At 40.8% G+C, this 14,708-nt stretch overlaps 1 protein-coding gene across 1 annotated transcript; it reads right to left on the reverse strand.

Annotated features, from left to right (window-relative positions):
- Nucleotides 1–13,966, reverse strand: LOC124141430 (polycomb protein EED-like). The gene is made up of 12 exons (XM_046509437.2): nucleotides 13,859–13,966; nucleotides 12,829–12,981; nucleotides 12,194–12,286; nucleotides 11,118–11,183; nucleotides 10,561–10,683; nucleotides 9,670–9,751; nucleotides 9,083–9,174; nucleotides 7,991–8,124; nucleotides 6,902–7,007; nucleotides 4,915–5,073; nucleotides 3,910–3,983; nucleotides 1–3,141 (listed from the first exon to the last, which is right to left on the reverse strand). Exons 1-12 carry the CDS (start codon nucleotides 13,946–13,948, stop codon nucleotides 3,015–3,017), a joined length of 1,299 nt encoding a protein of 432 aa, XP_046365393.1. The 5' UTR covers nucleotides 13,949–13,966; the 3' UTR covers nucleotides 1–3,014.
- Between the last annotated feature and the right edge of the window lie 742 nt (nucleotides 13,967–14,708).

Raw genomic sequence — 14,708 nt, forward strand, 5'->3', positions numbered from 1 at the left:
TTGCAGATGGTTGTGCCCTTTTATTGTCATCAAATACAAGGCACGACATGTTCATGTAATGAAATCAGTTGAAAGCCTGGACATAAACTATCTGGGACATTCCGAAAATCCTTGACTGAGTGGCAGGATATATTTAGTCTGAAGGTTTGAACAGCTGAGGTTGAATTGAGGAAGAATTTATTCTTATCAAAGGCACTTGCATAAGTTTTTAAAAATATTTATTTATTCCTTACAATTGACCAGACAGGCAATTATTTCTTTTGGTGCTTTGGTCAAGCCAGGGTAGATTCAACCCGAGCATGTTTTTTTATAGGACATTAATGGACTTAGGGTATGTGGTACAGGCAGTTTAGTTCCAGGCACCAACAAAGAAATGAATGACTTGTATGACACTAAAAACAAGCAAGAGCTTCATGTATGTACAAATATATACACTGTGTGACATTTGTTATTCTGTTGAGGGACATCTTCCTGAGACAAGAGAGTTAACTGACTATAAAAGTAGTTTCCACCCTTGCCGAACTAGGCTGGTATTATGGAGTTGCATTTCGGCTGGACTAACAAGTCTATGCATAGTCCAATCAGAATCGCGCAATGAAACCAAAATCCGGTTCGTAAACTGTCGTGCAGATTTTGGTCGATTGCAGGATTTGCAAAGCATGTGCACCACTAACTCGTCAGCAGATATATACCAAATCCCTTTCATGTTTTTATTCAAGGTGCTCACTTGAGTTGATGCATTTTGTGATGGAAGACCCGTTTTATCACTAAATAGATTTTGATGATTAATCTGATTGTATAGACTGGGCGCTGCCATTTTGTTTGAAGCAAATGCAAGTTACACGAGAGGGGGGATCTGATTGGTCAATAGGAGAGGCTTAGAACGGACATAACTGGTACATGTAATAGCCACTGGTGGCGCCCAGGAATTCAAGCCTAGTTCAGCAAGGGTGGAAACTGGACTTTTAATGTCAGTTAACTCTCTTGCCTCGAGAAGTTGGTCGAGGATGTCCACTAACACCAGGACAGGTGCTTTCTACTGTATGATGACGGCAGAACGTGAATATTTTATAATTTGGGGCATTAATGTTGCAAAAGGTTGGTTGGACAGGTGTTCAACTATCAACAGTGAACCTCATAATACATCAATATTTTCTGGCTTAATACAAATTCATATTTTAAAGTACATCCACCTCCAATATTTTCAAGGTGTAATGATCATATTTGTTTGTGTCGAAATGCCAATTATTTCAGAAATGACACATACAATGACAATTGACACAGACATTGTATTCAGCAAAGGTTGCAGTCAGATGTAATGAGAAAAGGTCATCAATTATGATGTAGTTGGATCACAGCTGTTTCAAGTCAGAGGAGGAAAGAAATGGACTTCAGACTCAACTTACATACCTTTGACTTCTAAACTTATTAAGTGTGGAAATGTTTGCTTTTCTCTGAAAATTAAGGCAGTTAACTTTGGCCAAGACAGTGTATCAAGGACAAGGGACAGAACGCTAGATTTCTTGTGCAAAGAATCAGTTGTGAATGATGATTTGGTAACATGAATATCCAATTCAGCATTTATTTGATCATTTTTTAATATAAAAAAGTGCATTACAAAAATATTCTGGTGTGTGTCTTGATGACGAAAAAAAAGGTGTTTAATTTGATTATTGTATATTTTCATAACGGATTAAGGTCAGCTCCATGATCCAACAAACAAACAAAATAATGGCCTTATTTGATAAAAATATCTTTAAAATGATCTGAAAACAATGTGTTCAAAAATGAGTTTGTACAGATGCAAGTCCTGAGATTCTGCACAGGTCATGATGGCATATAAAACAACACCCCAGACAATCGTCTTCAGCACCGACACATCAAAAACAAAGTTGTTCTCTCTACTTTCCCACAGGTTCGCTCTGATCCCACACATATAATACAGGGGGACCTGGATCTGATGAAACTCAAGGAAATGTTTTAATAAAACTTAGTGGTAGCTTAGTATATACCACTAAGGCTAAAACAAATAAGTCTTGGTTCTCAGGCACAGTTGCGATCCAATGCAGCAGGCAGTTACTTCCCTTTACATGTGCACTGCTTTACTGCACACCTCATATAATGATCATGGCGGCAATAGGAGTCTGTGTGCTTCTTTGCCGTTTGCAAATCTAGTCAATGAAATTTACGATAAAACATCCCTCGACATGATGATTTACAAATTCAAACTGTGTATCTCGAACAACTAATGCTCGAAACCATGGAGAAAAGTAATAATATGGATTACAAACGTATGTCCAGATACACAATGAACACTTTTAAAGCCAGATATTGTAATAATAGGACGAACTGGCATACTTCAGTACATGTCAGTACATGTCAGTTGACATGCATCTTTGTCTTGTGTGCCCAAGATAATGTTTTCGCCATGTGAGATAAAATCAAAGCTCATTGCCGGCCAACGGTAGTCAAATTCTGTATTCCAGTATTTTACTTATCAAGGAAAATGTTATTGTAGGGAGGCTGTTTATTTGGTAGCATACTAGTTTTAAAAAAAAGCCCCCCCCCCCCACCAATATTTTCAAAAGCCATTGCCTGAGAACCAATTCTTTGATTTTTTTAGCCCTAACAAAACTTTAAGGACCACCCAATTCTTTCATACCAGTTAACCTTTCATGCCATGTTTAAAAGTACTAGTTTTCCTGCAAAGAATATCAGGTTTTAAATGACTGAATCAACTTTAACACAACCGAATTGACCCTGCTCTGGTCCCTCTTTAACCATGTCTAAGCAACATTCATTTTCCAAATTCTTACTATCAACAATTGTAAGCCTGCATTGCCAAAGATTTGTTTCCAATGCACTAAGATTATTAGCCATGATTCATGGTAGAACACATTAACCTATGTTCAATAGTTTTGTATCAGTATGTCTTCTCTTTCATGGTTGCTTGGCAACTTGATGTGTTGATCCAGAGTGGTCTCCCTTTGGTATAAGCAGCTTTGATTGGCTATTCACTTGATTCTGTCCCACCTCCACATCATTCCATCATCAGTGACAGCCAATAGGATGTTTCCATCTTTTGAGAGGGCTGTTTGACGTATGGCGACAGTACACTTCGCATGAGACAATTTTGTAAATCTGAAAAAGAAATGGTCTGTGTATACAACTGATGCCGGAGTGAGTGATGTTACAATATTGCAGTTATATCCTAGCAGAATGTGTATAATCAAGTATGGGCAAGATAAACCAGGGGTTGATAGCATGAACAGCACAAAGAAAGGTCATACATTGTAACGGACTGGTAATATATAATGGAATGGGGTGGCTGGGTGTGAGGGGAGGGGAGGGGGGGGGGGGGGGGGGGGGGGGGGGGGGGAATGAGGGTGAGGGTAATATATTTGAAAATTACTTAGTAATATAGAAACTGGTAATTTAATATACAGAGAGGAGGGGGTGTCATGAAAAAATGTAACATGTACTTGAGGGAGGCAATAAAAAACAGGGTGTGGCTATAACTTTATCACCAAAAACTTATTAAGTTTAAATACATGTCTCCATCTTTATTTACTTTCTCAATTAAGACAATACGTGTACCTTATAACCGGATGTGGTACAGATATGTACGACATATTTTGACCCCAGCCTGTTGGCTAAAATGCTAAGCGCTATTCCAGCTATGAGATGGCAGCCTGAAAATAATGAAGTCTGGTCCAGACAAACCAGTGATTGATATTATGAGCAACAACTGTGTCAGGGTAGAATGACATGCTACCAACCAAGTCACGATCTTAACTCCCAATGCATCAAGTCACATCTTACGACCAGGATAGCTTGGGATCCTTTTCTAACCTGCAATCTCCACAGGGGAGAATAACATAGCCTTCCATCAGCAGACAGATAGCTCACCTGCATAGCGTTGGGTCTTCAACATCCAGGTCCCACACAAAGATCTTTCCCACCTGGTTTCCCAACGCCATTATCTACAAAACAAATACTCGCATTTCAACCAACTTTTCACAACACTGCACTATTAACATATTAAGCTATTTCCTATCTCAAGACTTCTTCTGGAAACACTATGACCAATCTGTTCTGAAAAAAAGAGTGAGTGAGGATGGTTTTACGCCCCTTTTAGCAATATTCCAGCAATATCACGGTGGGGGACACCAGTAATGGGCTTCACACATTATACCCATGTCGGGAATCGAACCCTGGTCTTCGGCGTGACGAGCGAACGCTTTAACCACTAGGCTACCCAACCACCCCTTCAGAAAAAGAAGAAGTTAGCACCAAGGATGTTTATCTTAATAAAACTATCTTGCTATGGCAGACATTTTGAATCCTATGTTGTAGCCAAGGCTATCAAAAACACTTGCTCGAGGCATGCTTGATTTACAACAACTTCAATCCCTCAAGACATTTCAAATAAAATTGACAAAGTCATTGGTATTTTTCTTGAATTAGGGGTGAAACGATACAGGAAGGTCTCGATACATAGGTCATAATACGATATGTATTGGGATTCGCATAGTTTTGTCCAATCTCACATAAACATCTTGACTATAAATATTTCAGAGCAGGTTCAAGCAGGTAGACACATGTTTGTACTGACTATTTCTAGCAGTGAACTTGAAACGCTAATTTCAACACATTTTACATTTTGAAAGACAAAAACTCTTGGGGGTCCTCAAATGACTGGTAAATACATGTAATTTATTTTAGCAAGTGTATCGTCTTGTATCAATACATTACAAAATGTATCGTGTATCATATTGTTATGTGAAAACGTATGATGTGCCAGTGCACCAATGTATCGTTTCATGCCTAACTTGAATGTAAGAACTTCAATATTAAGCCTCTCGCTCAGAAATGCTGCAAACAGCATCAAGTAAATGGTATGTCCTCCCTCACCTTCTGAAAGTAGTCGAGACAGAAGCGCATGTACCAGATCTCACACTCCCTGTACTCGAACCTGTGTAGGATGGACACGGTGTTGTCAGAGGCCTTGATGTTGGTGTCAGTGTAGTCCAGACTCGCAGGCTTCCAGCAGATGATGCTGTTCTCACACGACTGAAAGGTTTGGGAATTAAGCGGGGGATAAAATACTTTGAACTGGTGAATGATGTTTAATGCTGCTGTCCATCTTCCCAAGGCAAGGGAGTTAAATGACTAGTTTCCACCCTTGCCAAACCAGGCTGGAATTATGGAGTTATATTTTGGTTGCACTAACAAGTCTATGCATAGACCAATCAAATTTGCGTAAAGAAATTGACATCTGGTTCATAAACTGACATGCAGATTTCGGTTGATTGCAGGATTTGCAAAACATGTACACGTACCACCAACTTGGCGCCAACAAATATATTCCAAATTTTTCCATGTTTTAAGTCAAGGTGCACTTAACGAGGTAATACCCGTCTTATCACAATATATGTTTTGATTATCGATCAGATCGTCTTGATTGGGCGCTGCCATTTTGTTTGAAGCAAATGCAAGAGATATGAGAGGTGGAATCTGATTGGTCAATAGGAGCCACATAGGAGGGTCATAACTCGTAACTGACACTGGTGGCGATTCAATCGAGCCCAGAAATTCCAGCCTTGTTCAACAAGGGTGGAAACTGGACTTTTACAGTCTGTTAACTCCCTTGCCTCAGGAAGATGGCTGCTGTCAACAATATTCCAGCTACATCTAGGCAGCCCGTGGTCCATAACTGAGTCAGGGGCCTTCAACACTGATAGCATCGACACCGTCTTGTATTCAACGATTCAAGAGTTGTGAATGGTGTCATTGTTAACATGACAAGATTTGGTTGGTTGGTTTGTTGGTTAACGCCGGACTCAGCAATATTACAGCTATGTGACGGCGGTCTGTAAATAACCGAGTCTGGACAAGACAACCCAGTGATTGATATTATGAGCATCGATCCACGCAATTGGGATCGAAGACATGCATCAACCAAGTCAGCGAGCCTAACCACCCAATCCTGTTAGTCGCCATTTCCGACAAGCATAGTCACCTTTTACGGCAAGCATGTAACATGACAAGAAGTATGTCAGTGTAAGTTGGATATTCTGACACCAGGTGTTCATGAGCGAGCATTATTACCGCTGTTCCAAGACAGTTTGTAAAAACTCACGTCCGGACTACAGGCCCCTATGTCATTGCTTAAATATGTCTACATCGATTCATATCACACAAGTGAGAGTGAGTGAGGGAGTATGGTTTAATGCCACTTTGAGCAATATTCCAGCAATATCACTGTACAGGACACCAGAAATTGGCTTCATACATTGTACCCATGTCGGGAACTGAACCAAGTCTTCCACACGACGAACAAACACTTTAACCACTACCCTAGCCCATCGCGCCAACAAGTGTCAGAAATGCACCATCCTATATATCTTTACAATATACAGAAAAGTGTATTTCTGACACTTGTGATCTAGAAATAATCAAGCAATGCGACAATGGCCTGTGGTGTGCACCAAGCAAACAAGCATCTGAAAACCTTGAGCAAGCTAGATACTATCCACCATTTTAGGCTGCAAATGTTTTATTGTTTGTTTCCTTGTTCAATGACTCACTCAGCAATATTCCAGTTATATGACGGCTTTCTGTAAATAATTGAGTCTGGACCAGATAATCCAGTGATTGACATCATGAGCATCGATCCACGCAATTAGGATACAATGACATGCATCAAACAAGTCAGCGAGCCTGACCACCCGATCCCCTTAGTCGCTTCTTACGACAAGCATAGTCGCTTACAGTAAGAATGGGTTGCTGAAGACGTATTCTACCCCAGATTTTCACGGGCCTATGATGTTCACGGACTTCAATGATAAGCGTAGATAACAGGGGACCAATCCAAACCAAGGGAGTCTGTCACACCAACCTTTGAAAGAACAAAGTTTCCGAGCCACTTCACACAGTCCACATAGTTCCGGTGAATGTCCCGTGTAGAGAAGTCGGGGAAATGGTTGGAGACTGTTGGGAATGGTCTGCAAAACACAAGTCATATTTTACAGGGATTTACATGTTATTTGGGACTTTCAAACTGTGAGTCATGGGGACTCTCAGTCATGTTTCTTGATGGGCTCGGACATGAAAATGGGGGTCCGAAGGGGAGAGAACTGTTGAATATAGAAATAGTGAGTGAGTGAGTGAGTGAGCATGGATTTACGCCACTTTTAGCAATATTCCAGCAATATCACGGCGGGGGAAACCAGAAATGGACTTCACACATTGTACCAAAGTCGGGAATCGAACCCGGGTCTTCAGCATGATGAGTGAACGCTTTAACCACTAGGCTACCCGACCGCCCCGAATATAGAAATAACAAACAAATAGAAATAATAAACACATGAAGGAAGCCTGGAAGAGATTTCCTTGTTTGAACATGTTGAAACAAAACTTATTGACTGAGAGAGTCCGGGAATGTGCATGATGAGCGAAGATAAGAACACAGAACTGATGTATTACAGACAGACGTCACGAGAAAATCCAAATAGTCCAGATATTATTTCGAATGAGTGCAATCACATTGAACTGAGATCTTTCACTGTTTCCATAACGGTCTGAGAGGGGTATGGAATTGGAGTAAAAGACCTGATTTTAAAGAGATTGGCACAGGTGGTACAAAACAATGACAGTGGGAGAAAACAAGCAGACCTTCCTATTTTTCACAAGTCTCAGGACTTATAGAAAGGCACCCAGCAATATTCCAGCTATATGACAGCGGTCTGTAAATAATCAAGTCTGAACCAGACAGTCCAGTGATTGGCATCATCGATCTACGCAATTGGGATACGATGACATGCAGCAACCAAGTCAGTGAGCCTGACCACCCGATCCCGTCACTGTCCTCTTACAACAAGCATGGGTTGCTGAAGACCTATAGTAACCTGGATTGTCACAGAGCTGATGGAAATGTGTCTGTATCTAACCCTGCTGAGCCCAAACAACAAAACGGCATTTGACTCACAAGTTATTTTTTCCAGGGTTGTAATTGTAGGACGCCAGGACTGCATCTCGGAACATCTCTGTGTCAATCTTCCACATCTTCAGGGAGTGGTCCATTCCACACGACACGATGCGGGACCCGTCTATGTTGAAGTCCTGGAGTGGATACAGGATACACATTCTGTTAGAGGTATTGTCACCTCAACACTGCAGTTAGATGTCAAGTACATTATACTACTCTATGTTACAGGGAGCATCGGGAATCTGTGCTTCATGTCTCCGCCTGTTTACAGGTCTAGATTTAGTCTCCAGCTGTCTATTGGTCAAAAGTAAGTCTCCAGCTGTCTAGTGGTCTGAAGTAAGTCTCCTGCTGTCCCGGGTCTAGAGTAGCTCCCCACTGTCTACAGGTCTAGATTTAGTCTCCAGCTGTCTAGTGGTCTAGATTTAGTCTCCAGCTATCTAGAGATGTAGATATAGTCTCCAGCTGTCTAGTGGTCTGAAGTAAGTCTCCAGCTGTCCACAGGTCTAGAGTAGCTCTCCACCTGTCTACAGGTCTAGATTTAGTCTCCAGCTGTCTAATGGTCTAGATTTAGTCTCAAGCTGTCTAGTGGTCTAGAGTAAGTCTCCAGCTGTGATCAGGTCTAGGTTTAGTCCCCAGCTGTCTAGTGTTCTAGAGTTAGTGTCCAGCTGTCAACAGGTCTAGATTTAGTCTCCAGCTGTCTACAGTTCTAGAGTAAGTCTCCAGCTGTCTAGTGGTCTAGATTTAGTCTCCAGCTATCTAGAGATGTAGATTTAGTCTCCAGCTGTCTAGTGGTCTAGAGTTAGTCTCAAGATGTATACTGGTGTAGGTTTAGTCCCCAGCTGTCTAGTGTTCTAGAGTAAGTCTCCAGCTGTCTACTGGTCTAGGTTTAGTCCCAAGCTGTCTAGTGATGAAGAGTAAGTCTAGAGATGTCTTCAGGTCTAGATTTAGTCGCCAGCTGTCTAGTGGTCTAGAGTAAGACGAGAGCTGTCTACAGGTCAAGATTTAGTCCCCAGCTGTCTAGTGGTCTAGAGCTGTCTACAGGTCTAGGTTTAGTCCCCAGCTGTCTAGTGGTATGACACATGAGGTACTGACCGCACTGAGCACTTCGTCTCGGTGTCCATCGACCCCGCCCAGGATCATGACACACAGGTCAGTCTTGATGTTCCAGATACGTAGCGTGTGATCTGACAAGGAGCAACAGAAACAGCTGTTATGAAACGTATGAAGAGGGATCATTACAAACAGCATATACACGCGATGGCAAGGTGCTCATTATTCAACGTCCTTTTGGGGATTCAGGGTCAAGTTAGGCCTCATGCTCGCAGTAAGATTGCATACTCAAAGGCGTGGATCGTTGCTCATGCTTTCAATCACTGGTTTGGCTGGTCAAGACTTGATTATTTATAGGCTGCTTTAAGACAACCGAAATATTACTGACTGTCACTTTAAGTTGTACACGCTTATTATTTACAAATTTCATGGATGTGATCACCTTTCATAATGTTGTCATGAGCAAATACACAACTAAACTGTGTGTAGATTAAATAAAATTAAACACCATGCACAATGGTTTTTTGTCATAATCCTGAGATAGTTAAAGCAATGTTTACTTTCAACTTTTATACAGGTAATCAACACTAAGGTACTGTAAGCATTACAATCAGTATTCATTGTTCTACCTTTACTGACAGACAGCAGCAGGTTGGGATCCCGAGGATGAAATTTCAATTCATTCACTGCATTTCCGTGGCCTATAAAGTGCTGAAACAGAGTTACGGGGTAGCTAGAATATTAAATTGCTCTCCAGTGTACAAGCAGGACAAGCCATGGGACTTCCTAGAACTAAATCAAACTCTCAGGCCTATACTAAGGGAAACACCCAATATATCGACCACTACCCCGGGACAAAAAGCAATCTGACGAACCACAATTTCAATCCTGCCTGGTTTTAAAAAAACAACAGTATGATGAGATATCCATAAAATGTAAACATTTTGAGAAATTCCATTAAAGGCTATTAATAATATTGATAAGATGAATGACTATTAATATTATGATTTTTTTGTTTTGTTTGTTGTTTCATGCCGCACTCAACAATATTCCAGCTATATCATGGTGGTCTATGAATAATCAAATCTGGACCAAACAATCCAGTGATTGACATCATGAGCATCGATCCACGCTATTGGGATCGTTCACAAGCATCAACCAAGTCAGCGAATCTGACCATCTGATCCCATAAGTCGCCTCTTACGACAAGCATAGTCGCCTTTTACAGCAAGCATGGGTTCCTGAAGACCTATTCTACCCCGGATCTTCACGGGTCTATTATTAATTATTAATATGAAATATCTGTTACAAATAAGTAAAAAAATACTTAACCATATTATGCATATTTGTTGAAGCTTTCTGGACCATTTGCCAAATAATTAGTTTGGTTTATCGTGGAATGATAATGACAACAGGAATATCCATATCAAACTTGAAAGGATATAAGTGCATATCTCACAGACAGAACAACCAATCAGATTCTGTGTGACAAAATATCCCAATTATCTCCCCTTGCCTACCTTGATACACTGCATGGCAAGAGGGCTGATGATCCGTACGATCCCTCGCAGACCGGCCGCCGCCAACAGGGGCTGCCCCACCTCATCATAGGACCAGGCACAGCAATAGAAGTTTTCATCATTCTCACAGTCAAGGAAAACTTTATACTGACTGCATCAACTGAACTTACATGACAGTGAAATTATCTGCCCACTCACCCAAAGCAATGCGCTCATGTTATAGGTATCATTAGGTAAGTTTCTCTTCACAAATTACTCCTAAGCCAAAAGTCAGTCAAAATTGTTTTGGTCTGGTATGGACAGCTAAAACAGTATACACATTATCACTAAAATCTATGGAAACTGATGTAAAGAGAAGTTTGGGCAAGACCTTTTTTAACCAGTCTTTTTCCATTATTTGGGTTAGTGCTGAGGACAATAAGCAGTATACAATGCAAGGTGATTCTCTTTGACACTTGTTTCTGAATAAAGTTTTTCAGGGTTAGAAATTCCCAGTTTTAGTTAACTAGTTAATTGTTTGATAGATCTCCAGCGATCTTGACCTATGGGAAGGATACTGCAGGATCTATGTATGCCTGAAGGACCTTCACCTTGCCGTTATCCAGACATTCATATATGGTGACCTGCAACATGCAACAATAATATACAGCATACAACATGGCAGAGTAGTGCTTCAATGCCAGGGGTCACGGATCAATGAAAAATCAGACCCTCGATTTCTGTACAATATGGGCCTTATATTCCTGCGACAAGGCCCATCAGGTTCAAGAATAAGCTAAAGAGAACTACTTCAGTGACACTTAGCGATCGAGTCCATACAACAATACAACTTCATCGTCAACATCGTGTGAAGCTCATTTGGACATGGTACAGACATGGTACAGACATGGTCCAGACATGAGACAGACATGAGACAGACATGAGACAGGTATGATATGGTGGGTAGGCTACATGGTATCCATTGCCAGGAAAGTGTCGCAATGCAATATGAATCCCAAAATACAAATCTAAATAACTGTGTTTGGGTGATTCCACATAGGCATTACCATCACTGAGCTCCAGGCTACCCCACTGCCCCTAACCTGGATACTACTTACCCTATTACAACCAGTCGTGGCTAACACCAGGCTACCCACTGCCCTTAACCTGGATACTACTTACCCTATTGCAGCCAGTCCCAGTCGTGGCAAACACCAGGCTACCCACTGCCCCTAACCTGGATACTACTTACCCTATTACAACCAGCTGTGGCAAACACCAGGCTTCCCCACTGCCCCTAACCTGGATACTACTTACTCTATTACAACCAGTTGTGGCAAACACAAGGCTACCCCACTGCCCTTAACCTGGATACTACTTACACTATTACAACCAGTTGTGGCAAACACAAGGCTACCCCACTGCCCTTAACCTGGATACTACTTACTCTATTACAGCCAGTCGTGGCAAACATGACAGGCTACCCCAGTGCCCCTAACCTGGATACTACTTACCCTATTACAACCAGTTGTGGCAAACACCAGGCTACCCCGCTACCCCACTGCCCCTAACCTGGATACTACTTACCCTATTACAGCCAGTCGTGGCAAACATGACAGGCTACCCCACTGCCCCTAACCTGGATACTACTTACCCTATTGCAGCCAGTCGTGGCAAACATGACAGGCTCTCCATCGCGGACATTCATGTTCACCTGAATACCAAATATGGGCTGCCCATGGTCTTCCTGGAGAGGAAGAAGTGTTCATATATTTACAATATTTAGAGTAATTAATGAAAACAGTTACAAATTTAATTTCATCATCTCAAATGTCCTCCATATCAAAATTACTAAAGGAAGAAACTAAATACTTCATTCATATTGTAATGGATCTTCCAAATGGAGCAATAACATTATTCAATATCTTTAATTGTTGAAAAATCAATGAAGTTTTCAGGACATTTATTTGGCAAAATTGACTTTTTAATAATTGTATCAATTGCTGGTCCACTATCCTGGACCATTTATGCACTATCCTACTCAAGAATTCCTTCACTTTGGTAAGATTAAACAGCAGAATGCATTCAGTAATGCATCATATCACCAGACAGTGTTCTCAATGAAGGGGGGTCCTATAGCCTTTGAATCTAGGGACCCCATAACTTTAACTTTTAGCATTAGGGCAATGACAAGAAGCCCTTGACTTATATACTAATGAAGAACATTGCTGAATAAATATCCCATGTTCAGGATGAATAAGTCATCACACCCTACGAGACACTACTGACCTTAAGGAAGTTTGTACACTTGTACTGTAGCTTACACTTCTTCCATCCCTTCTTCATCCTCCCGATACTCCCCATCCTTCGCGACACCAACGTGGGTGTGTCACTCCGCGACGACTCCTCTTCCTTGGTGCTTGTTGTGCTTGATATCTCATCCTGTTTTAACACAGACAGGAATGAATAGTTTCAGGTGCACCATTCTGCACTCCTAACAATGTTTATGTGTTCCCATAGGAAGGCAGGTGTGGCAACAAGAACACTTTATTACCCTACACCTGTGATCAATGTCTAGGCTCTATTGGGTACAATGACACACAATAAGCTAGGTCACACATGTTTTTCCAACCCATAAACTTAATTAGTTAGCTGTAAGTAAGATCATTAATTATGTCGCATGCTGGACTAACACATTTTTTTATGAAATCTTTTATTACACAACACATTTCTCTCCCCTAACTGAGCTGGCTTTCTAATACTATAGGCCGAATCTTGATTGGTTTCGGTTTCATAAAATACATATACGTACATACATTCCATTCCACAGTCGCTATATGGAACCAGGAATTCAGGGGCGTTTTTAAAGAGCTTTACAGACACGTCAGAAGATAGATTAAACTCTTATACTTTGTTTTTATTACAGTCAGGCTTACAGGTCAGCTAGCACCCATTATGGTATAGAGCGGAAAATAAACACAGCTTAGTGTGATCCTGATGTTTTGATTTCTATACCAGGCTAGTTGTACTGTAATTTATATTGTCAATGATATATACATATTAACAGTCAATAACTGCGCATCAAAATTCAACTCGGGCATTAGGAACTAGATCTTCATTAACAATTGGCAAAATAAGGCTTTCTTAAAGTTAAGGAATCAATCTGCACCAAAATGTAATTCACACATGGCTCTGTAAATGGCTCAAAATTTCGCGGGAGATTGAACGTCACAAGATCTAGGCAGTCTAGAAACAAATAGATTTAAAATTCAATAAACGAAACTCATTTTGAATTATGTCATAATCAATATTCGATTACCATTTCATCGCCAGATCCATCATTCTGCACTTGAGTGAATACACGTTGTTTTTTGGACAAAGGCGGTACACTTTCTTCGCTGTCCGACATTTTGAAACTGAGATCACGTGATTGTCACATGACTTGGCATAGACGGGACTTCCCATTTATAAATATGTTGATCAGCTGTTTGTAACAGCTGTTTTTATACTGGTGGGATGAACTGCTGATTATTCGGGGGTGAACATGGGCCCCATTACCACTTTATTCGTGTAATTGAGTTTCAAGTTATTAAAGTTTAATTATCCTGGTTAATTAAGTTTCAGTTCAATTTGTTTTGTTCAATACGCACTGACCCAATGCCTAGTATCTAATAATTCATAAACGAAGTCTGTGGCTAAAAGATGTGTTTATGCTTGTGAATGTACTGCCAACATCTGATTAGAAGTAACAAATGAAGTATAAAAAAGGGGTAAGGAAATATAGATGTCTTTGTGTACAGAAACTAATAAACAGACCGGTTGGTAAACATTGAATAATGTATAGAGATGGTCCAGCCCGGAAAGCTGTACATAGTCCTTATCAATTCTATAGTTATAAATATTCAGTAACCTTCCAACAAGCTGTTTGACATGGCGAAAACGATACCCTAGGCAAACGTGTCCACTAGCCTGTTCAAAGTCTAGTCGGAAACAAGACTTTGATTAAAAGGCTAGTGAACGCTCTTGCCTCAGGAAGATGTACCTTAGCTTGACTAGCCGAAAGCGGCAGCTACACTTGACGGCGAAAACGGTACAGGTCTTGACTTTGCAAAATCGATATGACAAATTAACTTTAGAAATATGAAAGAATGTGGTGTTCTTAAACTACT

This window comes from Haliotis rufescens, unplaced genomic scaffold (genome assembly GCF_023055435.1).
Source record: "Haliotis rufescens isolate VD_foot unplaced genomic scaffold, xgHalRufe1.0.p SCAF_26, whole genome shotgun sequence".
Lineage (NCBI taxonomy): Eukaryota > Metazoa > Mollusca > Gastropoda > Lepetellida > Haliotidae > Haliotis > Haliotis rufescens.

Excerpts from the sequence above, each read along its gene's own strand:
- LOC124141430 (XM_046509437.2), bottom strand. The coding sequence starts at position 13,948 with ATGTCGGACAGCGAAGAAAGTGTACCGCCTTTGTCCAAAAAACAACGT. Across the intron at positions 9,175-9,669 it reads GCTGCTGTCTGTCAGTAAAG|ATCACACGCTACGTATCTGG; the intron begins GTAGAACAATGA and ends GCTCCTTGTCAG. Across the intron at positions 8,125-9,082 it reads GAGACGAAGTGCTCAGTGCG|GACTTCAACATAGACGGGTC; the intron begins GTCAGTACCTCA and ends TATCCACTCCAG.